Raw genomic sequence first — 20,741 nt, forward strand, 5'->3', positions numbered from 1 at the left:
CGCTGCGCGGGCGCCAGTCCCCGCTAGCCCCGCCGCGTGACACCACGCCGCCCGCGCCGTTACCGCACGTGAATAAAATGCAGTTTTACCTCACATAGAGAACCTCTACCTCCTTACAACATGGATCACGTTATTCTGCCCCTACTCCTAGCCTTAAGGTAAGCTCACACCATACAAACATTAGCTTATTAGTTTCCAAGGAACAAGGTAGTAGGTACTTATATAAACAAAGTTGTTAGTAATCGCTTTTACCGGTTAAATGTTGTGAAATTAAATGAAAGGGCCGTTGTAAAAGCGAATGCCTGTTTGATTGGACATTTGACTTTTACAATTTTCATATCGATATAGGTATCTATTTATTATTTTCTTGCATTTTCCTGTTTATCAAACTATGTACTTACCTATATCTAATTACAAATAATTATCTCATCCTATACCATAATTACTCTACCGATTACGTTAGACAAAATCAGAATCAATAGAACGTATTGAGCTTAACAGCAGATCTTCTGTTAACCAACAAAAATTTAAATAATATTATCAACAACTTCCATAATTGACGCTCTTCTCTTACCTGAAGATTTGACAGGTCCAGTTTTTTACAGAAGCGAGTGCCTGTCTGACCTTCCAACCCGAAAGGAAAACCAGCCCAACACAGGTTAGGTTAGAAACGCATCGGGTATGTGGGTTTCCGCACGATGTTTTCCTTCACCACTGAGCACGTAATAATCATTTAAGGTCCAAGCATGAATTCTTTATTGCACATACAGAACAGAAACAATACAAGTACCTACAAATGAAGTGTTTACAATAGGCGGACTTATTGCTAAATAGCAATTTCTTCCAGGCAACCTTAGGGTGAAAGAAGTTGCAATAATATAAACACATAATATGTATAAGTACCTATAACCTTTTACTACTTACTGGTGTAAGTAAGTAGTCGTTACATGAACCGTGTCAGGGGCCTTTGGCGGCTCAATAATAACCCTGATACCAGGGTAGATGAGGTTGGTAATTCACCTCACAACCCACACGATAGAAGAAGACCTTATAATAAATACGATACCTACATACATACATACATAAACTCACGCCCGTAATCCCTAATGGGGTGGGCAGAGCCACAAGTAATCAAAGACAACTTGCAGCCACTGTTGATACGATGTCGTAAGCTGGATATGATGAACCTTATGGTGATAAGGGATCAGCGTATCGCCCATAACATTAGATTAAATACGATACCTACTCACTAATAATCTTCGAAGAATCTTCGACCGAAGATTATTCGTTGACAGTGATTCCCCCTGCTGTGAGTGTCCTGACTCTTGATAGTGAGTGGGTTGCAGTGACGACCCTAGATTTTTTTTAAGTGGTGTGTGACGTCACATTGGCGCGTCTTCGCCTTTCTAAATGCGAATCCAGTTTGTTCCCTACTATACAGAGTGTTAGTGACACCGTAACGAATACTGAGGTTGATGGTTCAGACCATGATTCCGAGTTGATATCAAGTAGAATTTCCTGTGGGAGAATACATGAAAATTTTTGTGCTTTTCAATTTTTTTTCAGTTCCATACTTTTGCGACGGAAAATTCCTCTTGATATCAACTCAGAATCATGGTCTGAATCATCCCTCAAAGTTTACGTTACGATGTCACTTACACCCTGTATAGGTACAGTATATTCTCGTCTTTTTTATTTATTTCGGCGCTCCAGAAACTTTCAAGATGTCCAGGTCAGATGTGCCCAATCCACTCGCTCCCCTCTAGATCCGGGGCTGCTCTCCAGGGTGGTCCCGTCTTGGTTGTATTCGAACCCCGCAAATATACTAATTTATCATAGTAAGAAAAATACTATAACCGAATAATACTTACGCGAGGTTATATTCAAATCGATCAAAAATATGTTTATAATGTAATGAATCTTTGAACATACTATGACCTTGATCGGCATAAGATTGAGCGAGTATTAACATAAAAAATGGTTAGTAGGTAGGTAGATATCGATCGTTTTATCGCGGTTTTTTTTTCGCTTTTTCTACTAAATTCTGATATGTTGATTATACTTTAGTTACAGTACTTACAGTGTAGATAGTTGATAAATTTGATGTTGACCTTTGTTGACACTGCAACAAAGTAGGTCCAGACTTACAAAATAATTAGGTACTTACTTACATACCTATCTACAATGTAATCAACTTAATTCAATTACTTATTTAGGAATTATTACTATCTTTATAATGTAGTAGCAGTCAATGATTGTCGAATTTGTTTTCGAATTCATGTTTGGATCATAAATTGTCACGTGCTCAGCGGTGAAGGAAAATATCGTGAGGAAACCCAAATACCCGACAAATGGGTTTCGGAGGTATGTGACCTAACCTGTATTGGGCTGGTTTTCCCTTCGCGGGCTGGAAGGTCAGACAGGCAGTCGCTTCTGTAAAAAACCGGACAAGAAGAAAAACGGGATAATGCTAGGGGGATGATGATAATGTAGTAGTCTAGTAGTAGTATTGTGTAGCCAGAGGACCATCCATCAAATTCAAATTCAAATTCAAAATATCTTTATTCAGTAGGTAACATAGTTACACTTTGAATCGTCAATTTTTACATAACGAACGTCTCATCCGCCTAAAACTACTGCAGCTTCTCACAACCTGTATAGCCGGGGAAAAGAAGCTGCAAGAAAAACCTCGGCACAGGGCCCTAGACGTTCTTTTTAAAAAAAATAAAATAAACATAAAATATTGATATACAATTGAGTAATTTAGCTGCCTAATATCAGTTCTCAGACAGTTAATCCCATGCATTCATATCTTCTAAATAATCACTAACTTTATAATAACCTTTTTTGTAAAGTTTTTGTTTAACTACTTTCTTAAAGCAGTTGAAAGGCAAATTCTGAATGTCAATGGGAATCTTATTGTAAAAACGTATACATTGCCCCTTAAAAGATTTAGTAATCTTATGTAATCGACTGACTTGTAAAGCAAGTTTATTTTTATTCCGGGTATTAACAATGTGCCGATCGCTATTTTTTGCAAATAATCCTATATGTTTTTTTACATATATTAAGTTTTCAAAGATATATTGTGATGCCATAGTTAAAATATTAATTTCTTTAAATTTATTTCTAAGTGACATCTTGGGTCCCAATTTGTAAATCGCCCGAATGGCCCGCTTTTGCAGAACAAAAATGCTGTTCACATCTGCAGCATGACCCCACAGCAAGATGCCGTACGACATTAGACTGTGGAAGTAGGCAAAATAAACTAATCGCGCGGTTTCTACATCGGTTATTAAACGAATTTTTTTGACCGCGAATGCTGCTGAGCTGAGCCTTTTGGACAACTTATCAATATGAGGACTCCATTGCAACTTAGCGTCCAAAGTAATTCCCAAAAATACAGCAGTATCCGTGAGGTCCAATTCCTTATTTTTTACAATAATAGAATCGAGCGGCCTACTAACACTCGATAACGTAAAATAAACATATTTTGTTTTATTTTCATTAAGTAGCAGGTTGTTTACAGTAAACCAATCCACTACCTCTGAAATGGCGTTGTTTACATCGTCAAAGGAATCTTGTCGTCTCTTTACTTTAAAAAGTAAGGAGGTATCATCTGCAAACAGCACCACTTCATGTTTTACAAGACTAGGTAGGTCGTTTATGTAAACTAGGAATATAAATGGACCTAGAATTGAGCCCTGCGGGACGCCTATAGTGACGTTAGATCCACACGATCTGGAGCCATGCACATCAACTCTCTGAACGCGGCCACTAAGGTACGACTCCAAAAGAGCGATGGCATTATCTGTTATTCCATAGTGACGAAGTTTCGCGATCAATATATCATGACAAACGCAATCGAAGGCTTTGGAAAGGTCACAAAAGACACCAATAGCATCTTTGGACTCCTCCCAAGCCTGAAAAACATGATTTATTAACTCAACACCAGCATCGGTTGTTGAGCGACCCTTTGTGAAACCAAATTGTTTATTAGACATTAAATTGTTTAAATTGAAATGTTGAAGTAATTGCAGTAATAAAATTTTTTCAAATATTTTACTAAGCGTGGGTAGTATAGATATTGGTCTAAAATTAGTAGGGTCAGAAGTACTACCAGCTTTAAACAATGGAATGACTTTACTGTGCTTCATTAAATCTGGAAACACACCATTGTCTACACATTTATTAAATATACATGATAGATAGGGAGCTATGCAATCAATCACGGAGTTAATGACTTTAACAGAGAGACCATGAAGATCTGCAGTCTTTTTCATTTCTAAAGATTTAAAAGCTCTTAAGACGTCCCTAGGACTCACGTGTGTAAATGTTAGTTTATCTACTTTGGACGTATCTATGTGCTCCTTTACAAGTGATTGAGCGAGTGCAGGAGATGACTTCAAGTCCTTGGTAGTCGAAAATGGAATGTCAGTAAAGAATTTTTCAAAAGTTTCAGCAACTTGCTTATCATTTGTGAGTAGTTTACCGTCAATTTGTAATTGATACTCGAGATCGCGTGCTTTGACTTTCCCATTTTCGCTATTTATAACTTTCCAAGTCATTTTAATAATATCTGAGCTACCTCTAATTTTACTGCTAACAAACATTGCCTTCGCGGTAACGCAAACACGTTTGAAAACTTTTGAATACCGTTTTACATAGTCGTGAAAAGCTACGCTATGATTGTATGTTCTTTCTTCATAAAGTTCATACAACCTGTTTCTACTCTTATAAATTCCTACCGTCGCCCAGTCACTAAAAATTGGTGTGTCTGCTTTCTTAATTGTTTTTGCCTTAAATACTTTACTAACTTCCGATTTTGTTAGATTAAATAGGGAGTTATATAACAAATTTGGGTCATCACAGTAAGGAAGTTCTGGTAATTTGTTTGACATATTATCTTTGAATTGTTCTAAACGACTACTTGATATGGGATTGCATGTAACATCCTTTTTCAGAGAGCGGTCAATAAATAAGTTGAAAGATATTTGTTGACCACAGTGATCTGACTTTAATTTATTAATTATTAATTTATCACAAGGTTCTAAGTTACTAAAAATATCTAGGTGAACTAAGTAGTCACACCTCACCGAGTTTTCTGTTAGACCGACGTGATAGGTGGTGAGCCGTATCGTCGTCTATAATCGTCGAGCCAACTCTATGGCTTAGGGGACATCTCGTCCCAGTCTTAAACTGGGCCCAGGGACGAGTTTGCCCTTTTCTAATTTGATAGTTTGTTCGAGGCAGCATCACGTAGGGCCCAAAAAACCCCTAGAAAATAATCAATGGTGTAATTGTCCCAACAACTAAATCATAGTGGGCCCAGTTACCCACTATCAAATTAGAAAAGGGCAAATTCGTCTGTTTAAGTCAAGTTTAAGACTGGGACGAGATGTCCCCTAAGCCAACTCTACGTGGTGATGTTTGTAATGTTTGAAATATCTTTTCCAGCGCCTTTTCCGCCATCCAAGTTGTGTCTTCCGAATCGCCTGCACTACTCCTGACGCCACTAATCAAACAAAACAAGACTTCAGAGGCCAAGACCTTCTCTGTAGTCGACAAAAAACTCTTCCTCAACATCACCAGCCACGCCGGATTCCTCACAGTCGACGAAAAATACAACTCCAATACATTCTTCTGGTATTTCCCCGTGGTGGATAAACCAGTCAACGAGACCCCTTGGATCATATGGCTGCAAGGCGGACCTGGTGCTTCCAGTCTGTCTGGCCTATTTCTTGAGATTGGACCCTTTCAATATGACGGAGAGTTGAAACGTGAGTATTGTTTACTATATACTTTTTTTTGTAGTCTCTGTGGTTCCGGTACCGGACTTGCTTCAATGAATTATTAATTTTAACTTAAGTATGTGCAGTTTTCTTAAAAACAGTTGGCTCGACCGACGGCGATACGGCTCACCACGTTGGTCTAAAAGAAAGCTCGGTGAGGTCTTCTTCTTCTTTGCGAGTCGATGGCGATCGATACTAATTTTTTGCTGACGAATAATAATATTTTTATAATATTTTTTGCTGAGCTCAGTGAGGCTCCTTAGTTCATTTTGCGATGGATGTACCTCTGTCTTTAACTACCTTTCTTTTGAGAGTGAAATAAACACACTTCTATCTCCAACATGAAGGACCTTGTAGCCTTTATGCCACTAATGAGCGATGGGTTGATCAGTTGTCACCATTTATAAACAGTAATTAGTTTCCTTTTGGCACCTTTTGGAACCTTTCAGTTAGGTACCTATTTGTGGCTCTGCCCACCCTGTGAGCGCTGCGAGCGCCAGTTTATGTACCTATGTTACTTTTGTATAATAGGCATGAAACAAGGAAATATGCAGAAATTCCTCCGAATAGTGATGTTTAGTAGACAGCCGTGGTCGTAAGCCGTAGTAAGCGAATTAATGTCATATAAGACATAAGCCTATCTAACTTCTAATGAAGTTAGGAAGGAACAGACGTACAGACACATACGGTACGAGTACTAATATGTATACACTTTGAAACCTTGTCACATTAACTTTATTGACAAATTAAACCGTAAATCTCATTAAATGTCAAATATGATAGTGCGACAGGGATCTAAAGTGGGTAAATGATATTGCTCATGACTGTACATACAAACATAGCGGTCACACCCATAACCCTTCGTCTTTCTTCGCCGCAGTCGGGTCAAACGAACACGTGCATGCTGCTTATATCATTCGCAAATTGCCATATTGAAAAGATAAGATTTCAAGGAGGTGTTTTAGAGCCAAAAATATTCATACACATACTTACCTATATTACCTACTGCGCTCTGAGCAAACACAGATAAAAGACTGTTTTGCAGTTTAAAAATTGAGATTCTCAAAACCTCTGCGTATGCTAGTGATAAGAAAGCCAGATATATGTATGTGTGGTTCTTTATACAACATACTTAGATACATAATTACTCTGGGTTAAGGCGCTTCTTCCACGCTCATGAAAACTTATAAGTAACAGTGTTCGTCGTTTCAAAGTGCTTTTGACCTTCTTTATAAAACAATCAATTCATCACTATTTGAAATAAATTATAATTTAAGTACTTACACCTGTCTATCTGTGTCTGTGGTGTCACAAAATAATACTTAAATGTTTCTTTCTTTCTTTCAAATAATAATAAAAACGTCTATTTCGGACACGTAGACACACACGTAATTAACCTAGATAAACACAGAATTTAAAAGTAAATGGGTGCCATAGCACACCATGGACACTTCATAAAATAAACTTCGTTTTACACGGACACTACACATTGACGTTATCGTACACGCGCATCTGTGTATATGACGTATTTGAAGACTAAAGTAAGTAAGGTCAGGTAAACCTAGAGAGAGAAACCGGAGAGTTCCCTTTCTATACGTAGTATTATTCCCTATTCTATAGTCCTACTCCACAGAAAAAGACGAAGATTCAGCGACGTGGTGGCGGACAGAATTGACTGTCCTATTGTGAGGCATTGGATTGACATCCATGTCTCACACTAGGTTTTTGTCATGTTAATTTTATATATGCTTACTAACATAGTATAAGTCACTTACTAACCATTATGGATGAACAAAAGTCCGAATTAAAAAACATATATTTTTAATTTTAATTTACCTAGATTATCAACCCTCGTCCATTATCGGTCTATTCTTATCCTACATACAAAATGGAACGAAAATGTAGCATGTTAAAACATTTATTGCAGTCACAGTAAGTACATTCTTCCCAAGTTACCGCTCTATAAATAATTATCTGTGTTCAAGTGAATATCGATCAGTTCTCAATACAAGGTCCCATTCTGTTTTATTTCACAGAGAGTTCTATATTGTCTGTGTGACCTATGGTATGAGTAAACTGAGAAATATCTTGTAAGTATAAGTACTGCGTTGAACGCTTGAAATATTTCAATGATTATATATATACGTATACCTATATAACGTCGTGATATAATATAACACCGCATGTAGTTATTAAAAGCCTCCGTGGTCGAGTGCTTAGAGCGTTGGGCTCACGATCTGGAGGTCGGGGTTCGATTCTCGATGGGTGTGGCGGGACGAGAAATTTAAAACGCGTGATGATCTCGCCAACGTCTGGGGACCAAGCGTTTCTTAATGAACACGCCTGGTTTCGGAATCTAAAGGTTCGAGAGGTCGAGATTCGGTTCCTGGCGTATATAGAATATGAGTCCTACCTGGGCTGCCACAGTAAACCGCTCCGGGGTGATGGAATTCCTCTTCAGCCGGCCGGCGCACGTATCAAGCTGAGGCTTCGAATTGATGGTGAACTCCAATGCAGGATCAACTTTTATCACCAATTGTTCATATAACACGTAGAATATGCTAGTTTATTAGCTTACAAGCGGATTTACGGATTAAATTAGGACAAAACGATTTATTTATAAGAGAGCGCGCACACGCGTGTCCATAGTTTTTTCTTCACTCTCGGGGCGCGGGGGGGTGGCTCCCGGTTGTCATTAGTAGGACTCATAGTGCGCTAGATGGCGCTACACGTTTAGAAACGAATCTCGACATTCAATTTCGCGGAAAAATATAAAATGAAATTATGAATACGATACATCACCGCCCACCAAAATACGGCTAGTATTTTCGAATTTATTTACAAAATAATACGAACAGTCTGTGCTAATTTGTCAAAGCGAATTTAAAGAAACTTACTTACTAATGAACTTGTTTTGTAAACGTATGGGGAATTAATCGGATCGCGTAGGTAACGGACAAAGCTTAGTTAAAGGCCTTGTCAGGAAAACACCGTTTGCTAATCTAACAGTAGCAATGCGCACGACCCCATCAGGGCTTGAATGTAGCTCATGAACGCGTGCTAACGGCCAGTGCAAAGGCGTAGTCGAGTCTGTCTTAAGTATTACCACGGAGCCTACGGATAATGGTTTTTCCGATGATGTCCATTTTGCGCGTTGCATTAAAGAATTGAGGTATTCATTCCTCCAACGGACCCAGAAGTCACGTTGAAAACGCTGTATTAATTGCCATCGCCCGAGACGATTTAGGTTCAGATTCGAATAATCCTCATCAGGAACGGTCGTCATTGGTTCTAACGTAAGAAAATGACCGGGTGTTAGAACGGTAAGATCGTTGGGATCTGAACTAATCGGGTATAATGGCCTCGAGTTAAGCATAGCTTCGATTTGGACAAATAATGTTGTTAATTCCTCGAAATTAAGGGTTTGTGTACCGACGATACGGTAAAGGTGAGTTTTCACAGCCTTGATCTGGATTTCCCACACTCCCCCGAAGTGAGGACTCGATGGCGGATTAAAACGGAATTCGATGCCCTCACTTCGAGCGGCTGAGTTCATCAATGAATTTAGGTGGTTACTCGCGCCTACGTAATTCGTACCACAGTCCGAGTGAATAATGCTGACTCTACCACGACGGCCTACGAATCTGCGCAGTGCGGCAAGAAATGCGTCTGTCGAGAGGTCGGAAACGACTTCGAGGTGTACTGCTTTTGTGCTGAAGCACACGAATAGGCAAAGGTAAGCCTTTCCGATTTTCGCACCACGATGATTTCCTAGTTTTATGCGGAATGGACCGCCGTAGTCAGTACCGATTATTGAGAATGGTTTCGCTTGATTAACACGTACAAAAGGTAAGTCACTCATATACGGTTCAAGAGGAGTGGGCTTCATACGATAGCATTTCAAGCACTTAGATAAACAATGCCGTATGGCACGTTTGGGTGAAAGAAGCCAAAATTGCTGAGTCAGCAAATACAACAAAGTGTTCACTCCGGGATGACCATTCTCGGCATGGATCTCTTCAATGATCATGTAGGTAAAACGTGAGGACCGAGGCAGCAAAGCGGGATGCTTGTGCTCGAACTCCAAGCCGGAACGTGAAAGCCGACCGCCCACCCTGAGAACACCATGATCATCCAAGAAAGGGCTGAGTTTCCTGAACTGCTTAGAAAGAAGTTTTTGTTCTTTTAACTGAGCAATTTCTTTTTCAAAATGCTGAGCTTGAACGTGACGAACGATAACTAGAAGCGCATGATGAAGCTCAACTCTACTTAAAGGACATGACGACAAAGATTGAACGCTATCTTTGCGTCTCGAGTAATGAACGAATCGAATTAAATAGCACAGAATACGCTGAACCTTCCGAATTGAAGAGTATCTCTCAAGAAGCAGATCGATGAAATGACGAATGTCATCGTTAACGAGCAAAGTCTGACCTTTCTCTTCCTGTAAGATTTTGTTGTTTTGGGTCTCATCATGACCAGCGCTAGGCCATCTATCTGAGCTATCAACAAGCCAGGGAGGACCCGCCCACCATAACGAGTTGTGAACGAGCTCGGTTGGCATTTGACCACGAGAGGCGACATCTGCCGGATTGTCGCTAGAAGGTACATGATGCCAGTTTGCTCCGGGTATGGACTCCTGAATATGGCTGACTCGGTTGGCAACGAAGGTTTTCCATCTACAGGAAGGAGATCGAATCCAAGCTAAAGCCACAGTAGAATCGGACCACGCGTAAGTATCGGTGATCGGCAGCAATGGTAAGTACAATTCTTTGATTATTTTCAGGAGATCGGCGAGAAGGACTGCGGCACACAACTCCAGACGCGGCAGAGAGACCTTTTTCGTGGGAGCGACGCGAGACTTTGCAGCAACGAGATACACTTGAATATTTCCGTCAGGGTCACAGCAGCGCAAATATATTACAGCACCGTATCCGGATTCAGAGCTGTCTGCAAATCCATGAAGCTGACAGGACACCGGCGTCGGTGAAGCAAGACAGCGTGGAATTCTCAGGGATTTGACAGTAGGCAACTGCTCGAGCATGAGTTCCCACTGTTGAACGATTTCAGGCGGAGGTTCATCATCCCATGACACGTTGAGTATCCAAAGCTTCTGTACTAAGATTTTAGATGACAGTGTTATCGGAGACAAGAAGCCCAATGGATCGAAAATACGAGCCAACTCACTGAGGATTGTGCGGCGGGTACACCTTCGTATTTGCGGTTTAACTTCGAAAGAAAAGGTGTCACTTTGAGGATCCCAAATTAAACCAAGAACCTTTAAAGTGTGAGACTTTTCAACGTCCATCGACACTTGGTTAGTGAGGCAATGCTCCGGAGGTAAGTCGGCGAGCAGCTCAGGGCAGTTACTTGCCCACTTTCGCAGTTCCATTTGGCCTCGGCCCAAGAGGTCAATGATTTCAGATTTAGCTTGTAAGGCCTGCTGAAAGTCAGGAAAGCCGGTAACAACGTCGTCGATGTACATGTCGGATTGAACGATGGAATGTGCAAGATGGAGATCACTTTCATCCTCAGAGAGTTGCTTGACAGCACGACACGCCAGGAAGGGAGCTGAAGAAACACCGTAAGTGACGGTGTTCAAGCGGTACTCTTGAACTGGTTGCGTAGAGTCGGAGCGCCAGAAGATGCGCTGAAAATCTCGGTCCTCTTCCTGAACCAAAATTTGTCGATACATTTGACGCACGTCGGATGTGAAGACTACAGGGTGAATACGAAACCGGATAAGAATTTCCAAAATGTTCGTTTGCAATTTTGGACCGATGAGTAAAGTTTCGTTTAACGATTTGCCTGTCATGTCTTTAGCGGAGGCATCAAACACGACGCGTAACTTCGTAGTGGCACTATCAGGGCGAAGGACACAATGATGAGGTATATAATACCTCCCTTTGGTCAAGTCTACGGGCGATACGACATTCATGTGACCACTTTGGAGATAGTCATTCATGAATTCCGAGTATTGTTCTTTTAGAACCGGATTACTGTTGAGTTTACGTTCGAGCGCATGAAAACGACGAAGTGCAATATCACGTGATCCTGGAAAGGTGAGATTTTCTTTACCCTCTTTGAAAGGTAAAGCAACGGTATACCTGCCGGATGTGTCACGTGAATGCTTGTTCGAAAAGATGTCTTCACACTTCTGCTCATCAGGTGAGAGATGTGAAGATTGCGGTATAGAGTCTAACTCCCATAGCCGCTTCACCTCATTGTAGAGTTGTTCATTCGTAATAAGAAAAGAATTAATCTCAGCTTCGGTATCCTTCCCGCAGCTAGCATTGCCGAGGAGAATCCAGCCGAAGACCGTGTTCAACGCAGAGGGCTGAGTAGAGCTTCCACCAACCTTTCCAGGAAGTAGAAGAGACGAGAAGACTTCAGCACCTAGAAGCACGTCGATCGGACCGGGCCTACAACAGTTAGGATCCGCGAGAGGTAAGTCGCGCAAATGCTGCCATGATGTCGCGTTCAATCGCACGTTAGGTACGTATCCGCATATATTAGGTATAGTTAATGCATCGAGATTGAACACAACCTTATCATTTAATCCGATTTTCAGCTTGACCACTCCAGACACGGAAGCCGAAGATTTGCCTAAGCCACTGATGGTTCGAGCCGAGGGAACGCAGTCAAGCCCCAAGCGATGAGCGGCGCGCTCGGTGATGAAGTGAGCCTGACTACCACAGTCGATTAAAGCTCGAAGGGAATGAAACTGGCCCGACGAATCCATGACACTGATTACAGCAGTTGAAAGGAGAACCACGGAACTGTCGCCAATACTCGTAAGCACACGGACTTGCGGAGAGTGACACGAAGCCTCTTGAGAGGTAGATACATCTTCAGCAGGATGACTGTCATCATTATGAAGAAGCGTGTGGTGTTTTTGGCGGCATTTCTGACACCTGAAAAGAGAATTGCAATCCCTGACGCCATGCGAACTCTTTAGGCAGTTGAAGCACCAATGATGATCCTTGGCGTAGTCGGTGCGAGCTTGTAACGGGAGGTTAGTGAAAGTAACACAACGTGCAATGGAATGATCCGAATTACAATATGAACACTTCACACTAACAGCGGATTGAGAAGCCGATACGCTTGAAGGCGAAGAAACGGGCGAGGAGCTCTTGACCTGCGGCTTGGGTTGCTTGACAACCGGCTTTTCAGATTCTTTGTCAGTTTTAGACAAGAACACCGAAGTGGTAGCCTTGTGTCCTTGATTGGATTTCTTCGAGTCTAAAGTGCGGGGATTGTTGCTGCTACTACGAGCTTGAGAAGAGAAATGAGTGTCACGAACAAGGGCTTCGCATTTTGAATACAGAAAATCCTTCAACGTAGCATAACACGGTAATTCCGTTGTCGGGTGAGCCTGTTCGAACTCACAGCGGGTTTTGGAATCGAGCTTAGAAAGCAACAAGTAACACAGAACAAAGTCCCATTGAGCCGTCGGCAAACCAAGTCCTTTTAATATTGTAAGATTCTCATTAAAAGTATCGAGAACACGGCGGAACTCGAGTGGTGTGTTCGCCTTAATATTGACGGCTTGCATCTCTTTCCAACACGTGAATGCTAGCTCGCGCTTATCACGATAACGCGCGACTAATGTACGGTAGGCCTCTTCATAGTAAATACCTTGAGCGGGAAAAGTACGGATGAGTCCCAAGGCATCGCCGGATAATGTTGAGACGAGATATTGCATCTTCTCTGTATTGGAAAGAGATCCATTTTCGTGTATCAATGCATTGAATATGTCGTAATATTCGGGCCAAGATTTAATGTTACCCGAAAATTTCGGTATTTCGATCTTAGGTAATTTCACAGTAGGCGCAGAAGCAGGTCGGTAAGGAGCTGTGGATTGGCTCTCGGATTTACGAGTTAACTGCGAATAAACAGCTACAATGTCAAAATACATCGAGTCGAACTGTTCACGATAACTATCTTCTTCTTCTTCGCACTTCTCGTCCAGCAAGGTAAGTATATCGCCATGGGCGTCTTCAAAACTTTCTATTAGCTTAGAAACCGACGAGTAGTGCGCGAGAAACAACTCTGTATCATCAGGCAGAGAGGTGGATTTCGCTTGCAGAGCAACATCGAGTATCTTTTTCATACGATTATAGGCTAAAGTACGTTTCCGACGGAGTGATGGTAAGTCGTGTATGGTAGGAGACTCCTCCTGAACTGATTTAGTCATTACTTTAGGTTTAGGTATGCTAGTACGCTTAACTCGATAAGTAGCCATACTGAAACACCTATAAATCGAGCACAGACAAACGTTTATGTAAGTACAAACGCGCGCGAATACTGAAGAAACTCAAATGCACTGATAAACTGATAACGAGTTTACGATTATGAATAATACCTACACGGGAACGAAAACCTATCTAAACAAAGGTAAGTTTACAAGAGAAGTCGGTATTAACGAGTTGAAGTCTGAGTAACACAAGTGGTGTCTCTAAAATAAACAATTGATACGAAATGAGAATATACCTATGAAACCTAACCTAAACCTTATTTGTTTCGGCCGGTGTACGGATGATATAGGTATATAACGAGTTACGATTATAGCTACGTAAATAAATAGGTTAAGAATAAATTGTTGGTGCGAATAATGACAAGTATAATCTATATGCACCGGCTAGTTAAGAGAATTTGCACAAAAACTTACTTGTCGAAACAACAATCTTTTTCTTTTACCAATTACGCACTATTTACACTAGAATATTGTTTATTTTACTAGTATAGATAACACTCAGTAACACCACTTGATTTATTAACTAAAATAAAGTGAATAATCCGCTTGAAAGACAAATAAAATACGATCTCGGACAGAATGTAAACAAACAATAACGCGACAGATTTACGGAGGTCGTTCAAGACGAGTGAGGTCTGTGCGTACGCTTGACTTTCGTTATGAGTCGGATTATACGAACAACGGCAAACCGATTTAAACAAGTTCACTTGTTATTTTTCAAATAAATTGATATAATTCTATAGCTAAAAGATCTAGAAACGATTATTTTAATGAAATAACACTTGTTAAATAGCAAACTGTTCGTATTTTAGCAAAAAATTACAAAAAATATTTTGCTATGTAATTGTTGGAAATTAGATGAAAGTTATGCAAATGGCGAAAGATGGCGGACGGATTTGAATGTAATTAGACAAAATAGCGTCGGTTTGAAAACTATATTTTAGAAAATGAATTAGATCAGATATGACTCTAATAAGATTAATTTAAATGGGAACCGCCTAAGTTCCCGGGTTTCGGCACCAAAAAGATGTGGCGGGACGAGAAATTTAAAACGCGTGATGATCTCGCCAACGTCTGGGGACCAAGCGTTTCTTAATGAACACGCCTGGTTTCGGAATCTAAAGGTTCGAGAGGTCGAGATTCGGTTCCTGGCGTATATAGAATATGAGTCCTACCTGGGCTGCCACAGTAAACCGCTCCGGGGTGATGGAATTCCTCTTCAGCCGGCCGGCGCACGTATCAAGCTGAGGCTTCGAATTGATGGTGAACTCCAATGCAGGATCAACTTTTATCACCAATTGTTCATATAACACGTAGAATATGCTAGTTTATTAGCTTACAAGCGGATTTACGGATTAAATTAGGACAAAACGATTTATTTATAAGAGAGCGCGCACACGCGTGTCCATAGTTTTTTCTTCACTCTCGGGGCGCGGGGGGGTGGCTCCCGGTTGTCATTAGTAGGACTCATAGTGCGCTAGATGGCGCTACACGTTTAGAAACGAATCTCGACATTCAATTTCGCGGAAAAATATAAAATGAAATTATGAATACGATACAATGGGGACATTGTCGAAATTACTTTGTGAGACTGTGCTTTGTTTGGTAAGGACGTTGCAGGATTAAATCACCTGATTGTCCTAAAAAGTAAGATGATTCCGTGCTTCGGAGGGCACGTTAATCCGTTGGTCCCGGCTATTAGCTGTCACACCTTCACCAAGTCGTAGTGGAGCAGCGTGGTGGAGTATGCTCCATACCCCCTCCGGTTGATTGAGGGGAGGCCTGTGCCCAGCAGTGGGACGTGTATAGGCTGTTTATGTACGCTATGTTATGTACCTATTATGTACTTATTGATTCAGACAATCAGGTGATCAGCCAGTAATGTCCTTCCAAACTAGGGATCACAAAGTAATATTTGTGGTATGTCCCCTCCGGATCGAGAGCCCAAAGCTCAACCACTGGACGTTAGTTATAACTACTATAATTCCACAGTAAAAAAATATACAAACATATTTACGTCATTCACGACATATTTCTAGAGTGTTCTCTGTTTCAGAATCTTTGTAGATTTTTGTGACAGAGAAGTACTTAAGTAAAAATAAATACAGGTTGTATGTGACATCGTAACGAAAACTTTGAGGGATAATTCAGACCATATTGAGTTGATATCAAGTGGAATTTTCCGTCGCAAAAACTCAGATCAGGGAGGAGCTCGATGGCGCAGCGGTAAACGCGCTCGGTCAGCGATTGTTGAAGTAAAGCAACTTTTGCAATGGCCGGTCATAGGATGGGTGACCACAAAAAAAAAAGTTTTCATCTCGAGCTCCTCCGTGCTTCGGAAGGCACGTTAAGCCGTTGGTCCCGGCATTAGCAGTTGTTAATAACCATCAATCCGCACTGGGCCCGCGTGATGGTTTAAGGCCCGATCTCCCTATCCATCCATAGGGAAGGCCCGTGCCCCAGCAGTGGGGACGTTAATGGGCTGATGATGATGATAATTAACTCAGAATCGAGGTCTGAATCATCCCCCTCAGTATTCGTTACTATGTCACTAACACCCTGTATATTGCATCATAATTGTAGCATCTGGGCAACTGACGGGTATAAGGAAAATAAATAATAATTGACTTATGCGTAATGCGATATAATCTAAATATAGTTTGCAAACCGAGGTTCTCTCTTCTTCATTCTGTTTCTGATTTACCTGATGATTACATGATATTATGTTTTAGTAATAAAAACGAAAGATAGGGTATTTGACTGATCCGGCCAAGTAGTTAATGCCATCTGTGGCAAATCTACAATAAGTCACGTCAAAAAAAAAAGGTATTTGACTGAGTCAAAGATAAAGTAGAGATATCTAGAAATAGAAGCCATTCTAAGGTGACTAAAAATCAATCTCATTTTACTATTAGTCATATTTTCTAATTTTAATTATGAATTAAATATTAATGAGTACGACGTTTGACCGCTTTCATTGATGACGTCACAGAACAGTGTTTCCATACAAACTCCAAACAAAACTTTAGATTTGACGTTTCGTAAAAAAGTGTCTCATTTGACTAGATTGTCAAGTAGTTTGTATTCGGAATTCTTAGACTCAATTTAACGAAAAATCGAATAAAGTAAATGTTGTTGCAAATTAAATCATATTTCCTATCGAATGTTTTTTTTTTAAAAGCGGAATGATGACTTTTTTCTCAAATCCAGGTTTTTTAAATCCGGCCCACTGTACGGGGGCGGGAGTTTGTTTGTATGAAATCGCATTTATGTGTGAATGAGTGCACGTGTGTACAAACTGGAACATTTTAACAAGACCTCCGGTAACGCGCGAGACGCCGCCTGTGTGTTCAGGGCTTTAGAAACAAATGAGGAAGTCGCAAAAGAATGGCATTGCGCAATAGTAGCGTGCCATAATTGTTCCCACAATGTTCCGAGTACTGAAAACGGATAACGTGTTCAACTATTTTTCATTTACAAAGCTTGAATTTATTTTATATGGCTCTTTACATACTTACATACATAATACATCACATTACATGTACCGAATTCATGTGTCCACCAGCGCCACGTATCTACCAGCTCGCGACAACAAACACTTCAGGACCCAGGTGGACCTTTTGCGCTATCTTTTTTCTTACCACTATCAGCTCATCGAAGCACGTAATATACGACCTGGGGGGTTAAAATGGCCACATCAAAGCAATGCATCTAAGAAAGCAATATTGCTATTTGACATTTGTTTGCATTGCGCACTTACTTTTATATGCGCAAATGTCAAATTGCAACATTGCTTTCTTAGATGAATTGCTTCAATGCGGACATTTTAACCCCCCCCCCCCCCCTGATTACTCTTAGCCATAGGTCGATCAGCTCACGACAACAAACATAGGATTTCGATACCGACCCCGCCGGCGTGGCCGACGTTTGTCTCATTCAGGTCTCTCATTTAGCGCTTATCGCTAACGGACCACTCGGTTCAAATTATTCTTTCAAATATATTCCCCTCAGATGACGCCGTGAGCCGAGGTTAGCGTCCTTCGGGCACCGTTAGGCCTGTTGTCTTACAAAATGGTACTCGGTAAGAGCCCTCAGCGCTCCCCATTTGTCCGGGAAAGTAGTGAATGTCATATGCGGCAAATCCACAATAAGTCGTTGTCGTCCAAATGACATAAAAAATATTTGTCTTACTTATATAATAATGAATGAATAACTAGAATAGTATTTCCAAGTAGGTATGTAACCTTGAAGTGTTCGAACTAAATTCTGTTAAAGTTTGTTTACATGACTAACTCAAGTTACAATTCCGTGTTCCGTTTGTTTTTTAACGCAAGTTATTGTACCTATTTTTGCTTGATGGCATAAACTAATACTGAGGGTTCTCATCCAACAAAACATGTCTGAGGGTGCCCAGGTGGGCGCGAACCTCGGCTCAGTGCTATTATCTCACAGAATGTGTGTCCAGTTACCAAAGCCGCAATAAATAAATAAAAAAACAGAATGGTAGTTCAGTACACAGGGGTTAAAAAGGGCACATCGAGCATTTCATCTAAAAAAGCAATATTGCAATTTGACATTTGCGCATATAAAAGTAAGTGCGCAATGCACACAAATGTGAAATAGCAATATTGCTTTTAGATGAATTGCTTCGATGTGGCCTTAAGGCCCCAGTATAAGCAGATTAATATTTTACTACAGCTTCCATTTTTTATTTGGTTATTTTGTCAGGACAGGCAAAGGGAACATAGCCCATACAACCAGGTCGTATGTTGTTATTATTTTTTAATCATAATATTCTTATTTGGCGGAAATCAAGTCTGATGTATTTTTAAAATATTAAGGCCGAAGCCATGTCTTAGTATTCTATAGCTTCAATATGCAGTACGAGTTAGATACGAGTTAGGTAGTGATGTATCAGTCGAGATTAGACCAATCGATTTTGTTTTATCTAACAGTACAGTCATGAGTAATATCATGTACTTACCCACTTTAGAACCCTGTCGCACTATCATATTTGACATTTAATGAGACTTACGGTTTAATTTGTCAAAAAAGTTAATGTGACATGGTTGCAAAGTGCAATACAATATATTAGCACTTGTTACCGTACTTACCTAACCTGGTTATTTCGAACATTCTAGGTCGCGAGATGTCATGGAGCCGGGACCACTCCATGCTGTTCATCGACAACCCCATCGGCACCGGCTACAGCTTCACGGATCACCAGGAGGGGTTCGCAACCAGCCACGACATGGTCAGTTGTTTTAACAGTTTTAATAGGCTAACCGTATATTCACAGGTTAACCCTTGATGTGTGCTAACAGTTTCTATAGGTTAACTGTTTTAAAGGATAGATTGAATCTGTAACCGTTTATAACGGTTAACCTTTTAAATATGGGTTTTCCGATCACTGGTCAGTACAACCTTGTTCATAATCTTACGTACTTAATAAGGTTATAATCCTATTCAAATTCAAATTCCTTTATTTCAGACTATGGTTCAAATTAAATTACATTCTATTAAATTAAATTAAATTACTTATATCAAATTAAATTCAGTTATGTTTTACAATTATATATCTTAAATTAAAATTAATGGCGAACCTTAGGGGCGAGCTCATTGCCATCGGGCACAAATGCTGGAAACAGCGTGATATCAATTACCAAAAAAAAAAAATTAAATATATTCCAAATATTAATTTAAAGTCAAAAAGCTGATATAGCCGGTTTAAAGCCCGGGCCGGGAATCGAATCCGCGATACTGCGATATAAGCTGATGCATACATTTGAAATAAGTATATAAGTAGTTCAACTTAAATTTTGTTGTGCAAGATGCTAAACGTGTTTAAGAAATTAAACGCGTTTAAATAGCCACTAAACATGTTTAAAGACCCTTACGCAAGCCACCCTTAATCTGTTTTGTAAAATCAAGGCATTTTAAACGACGAACTACCAAAATAAGTAGGTACCACTACTACCTCGAATAATGAACGTTTAGTATATTTACTCTTCTTCTATCGTGTGGGTTGTGAGGTGGATGACCAACCCATCAACCCTGGTGTCATTATTATTGACATTTACGATTTACTTACTTACACCAATAGTAACCGGGACCAACGGCTTACGGCTTAATGTACCTTCCGAAGCCCGGATCATTTTACATTCGGACAATCAGGTGATCCGCCTGTAATGTCCTAACCGAACTAGGGATCGTTAAGTAATATTTGTGGTATGTCCGCGCCGGGTTTGAACCCGGGACTCGGATCGTGAGCCCAACGCTCAACCACTGAACCACACAAAGATTATTCTCTCTCTCTATTTAAGAGCTACGCTCTTGTCGGTGGAGTAACCGCCATTCCTCTCTTCTTCCCGCCAAAACCTTCACCTCCCGATACGACACGACCTGCACCTTCTCTTTTATTTGTTTCATAAATGTTATCCTAGGTCTACCCCTTCCTCTCTTCCCTTCAATTTTTCCTTCTATAATGTTTATTATAAATGAATCGTGTCGTATCAGATTGAAAGATTATTCACTCGCTGATAATAATAGAGTATTTTGGTTAGTAAGGCACCCATTATCCCTTTGTCGTATTCATTCGCCCAAAACAAGTTTATTATTGTTTTCCAAATATGCTAATTCACTTTTACCTTGAAGATGTCATGCTATTAAGTAGGATTATATCATAGTTGAAG

The 20,741-nt window shown here is 40.4% G+C and overlaps 1 protein-coding gene across 1 annotated transcript in view; it reads left to right on the forward strand.

Moving 5' to 3' along the window:
• LOC126381876 (venom serine carboxypeptidase-like) overlaps positions 1 to 20,741 on the forward strand; it is a 25,713-nt gene continuing 4,972 nt past the window's right edge. The window contains exons 1-3 of the mRNA XM_050031414.1: positions 1 to 158; positions 5,458 to 5,780; positions 19,191 to 19,303. Of these exons, the coding sequence (XP_049887371.1) occupies positions 121 to 158; positions 5,458 to 5,780; positions 19,191 to 19,303 (474 nt within the window). The 5' untranslated portion in view covers positions 1 to 120. The remainder of the gene's footprint in view (positions 159 to 5,457; positions 5,781 to 19,190; positions 19,304 to 20,741) is intronic.

This window comes from Pectinophora gossypiella, chromosome 1, assembly GCF_024362695.1.
Source record: "Pectinophora gossypiella chromosome 1, ilPecGoss1.1, whole genome shotgun sequence".
Taxonomy (NCBI): domain Eukaryota; kingdom Metazoa; phylum Arthropoda; class Insecta; order Lepidoptera; family Gelechiidae; genus Pectinophora; species Pectinophora gossypiella.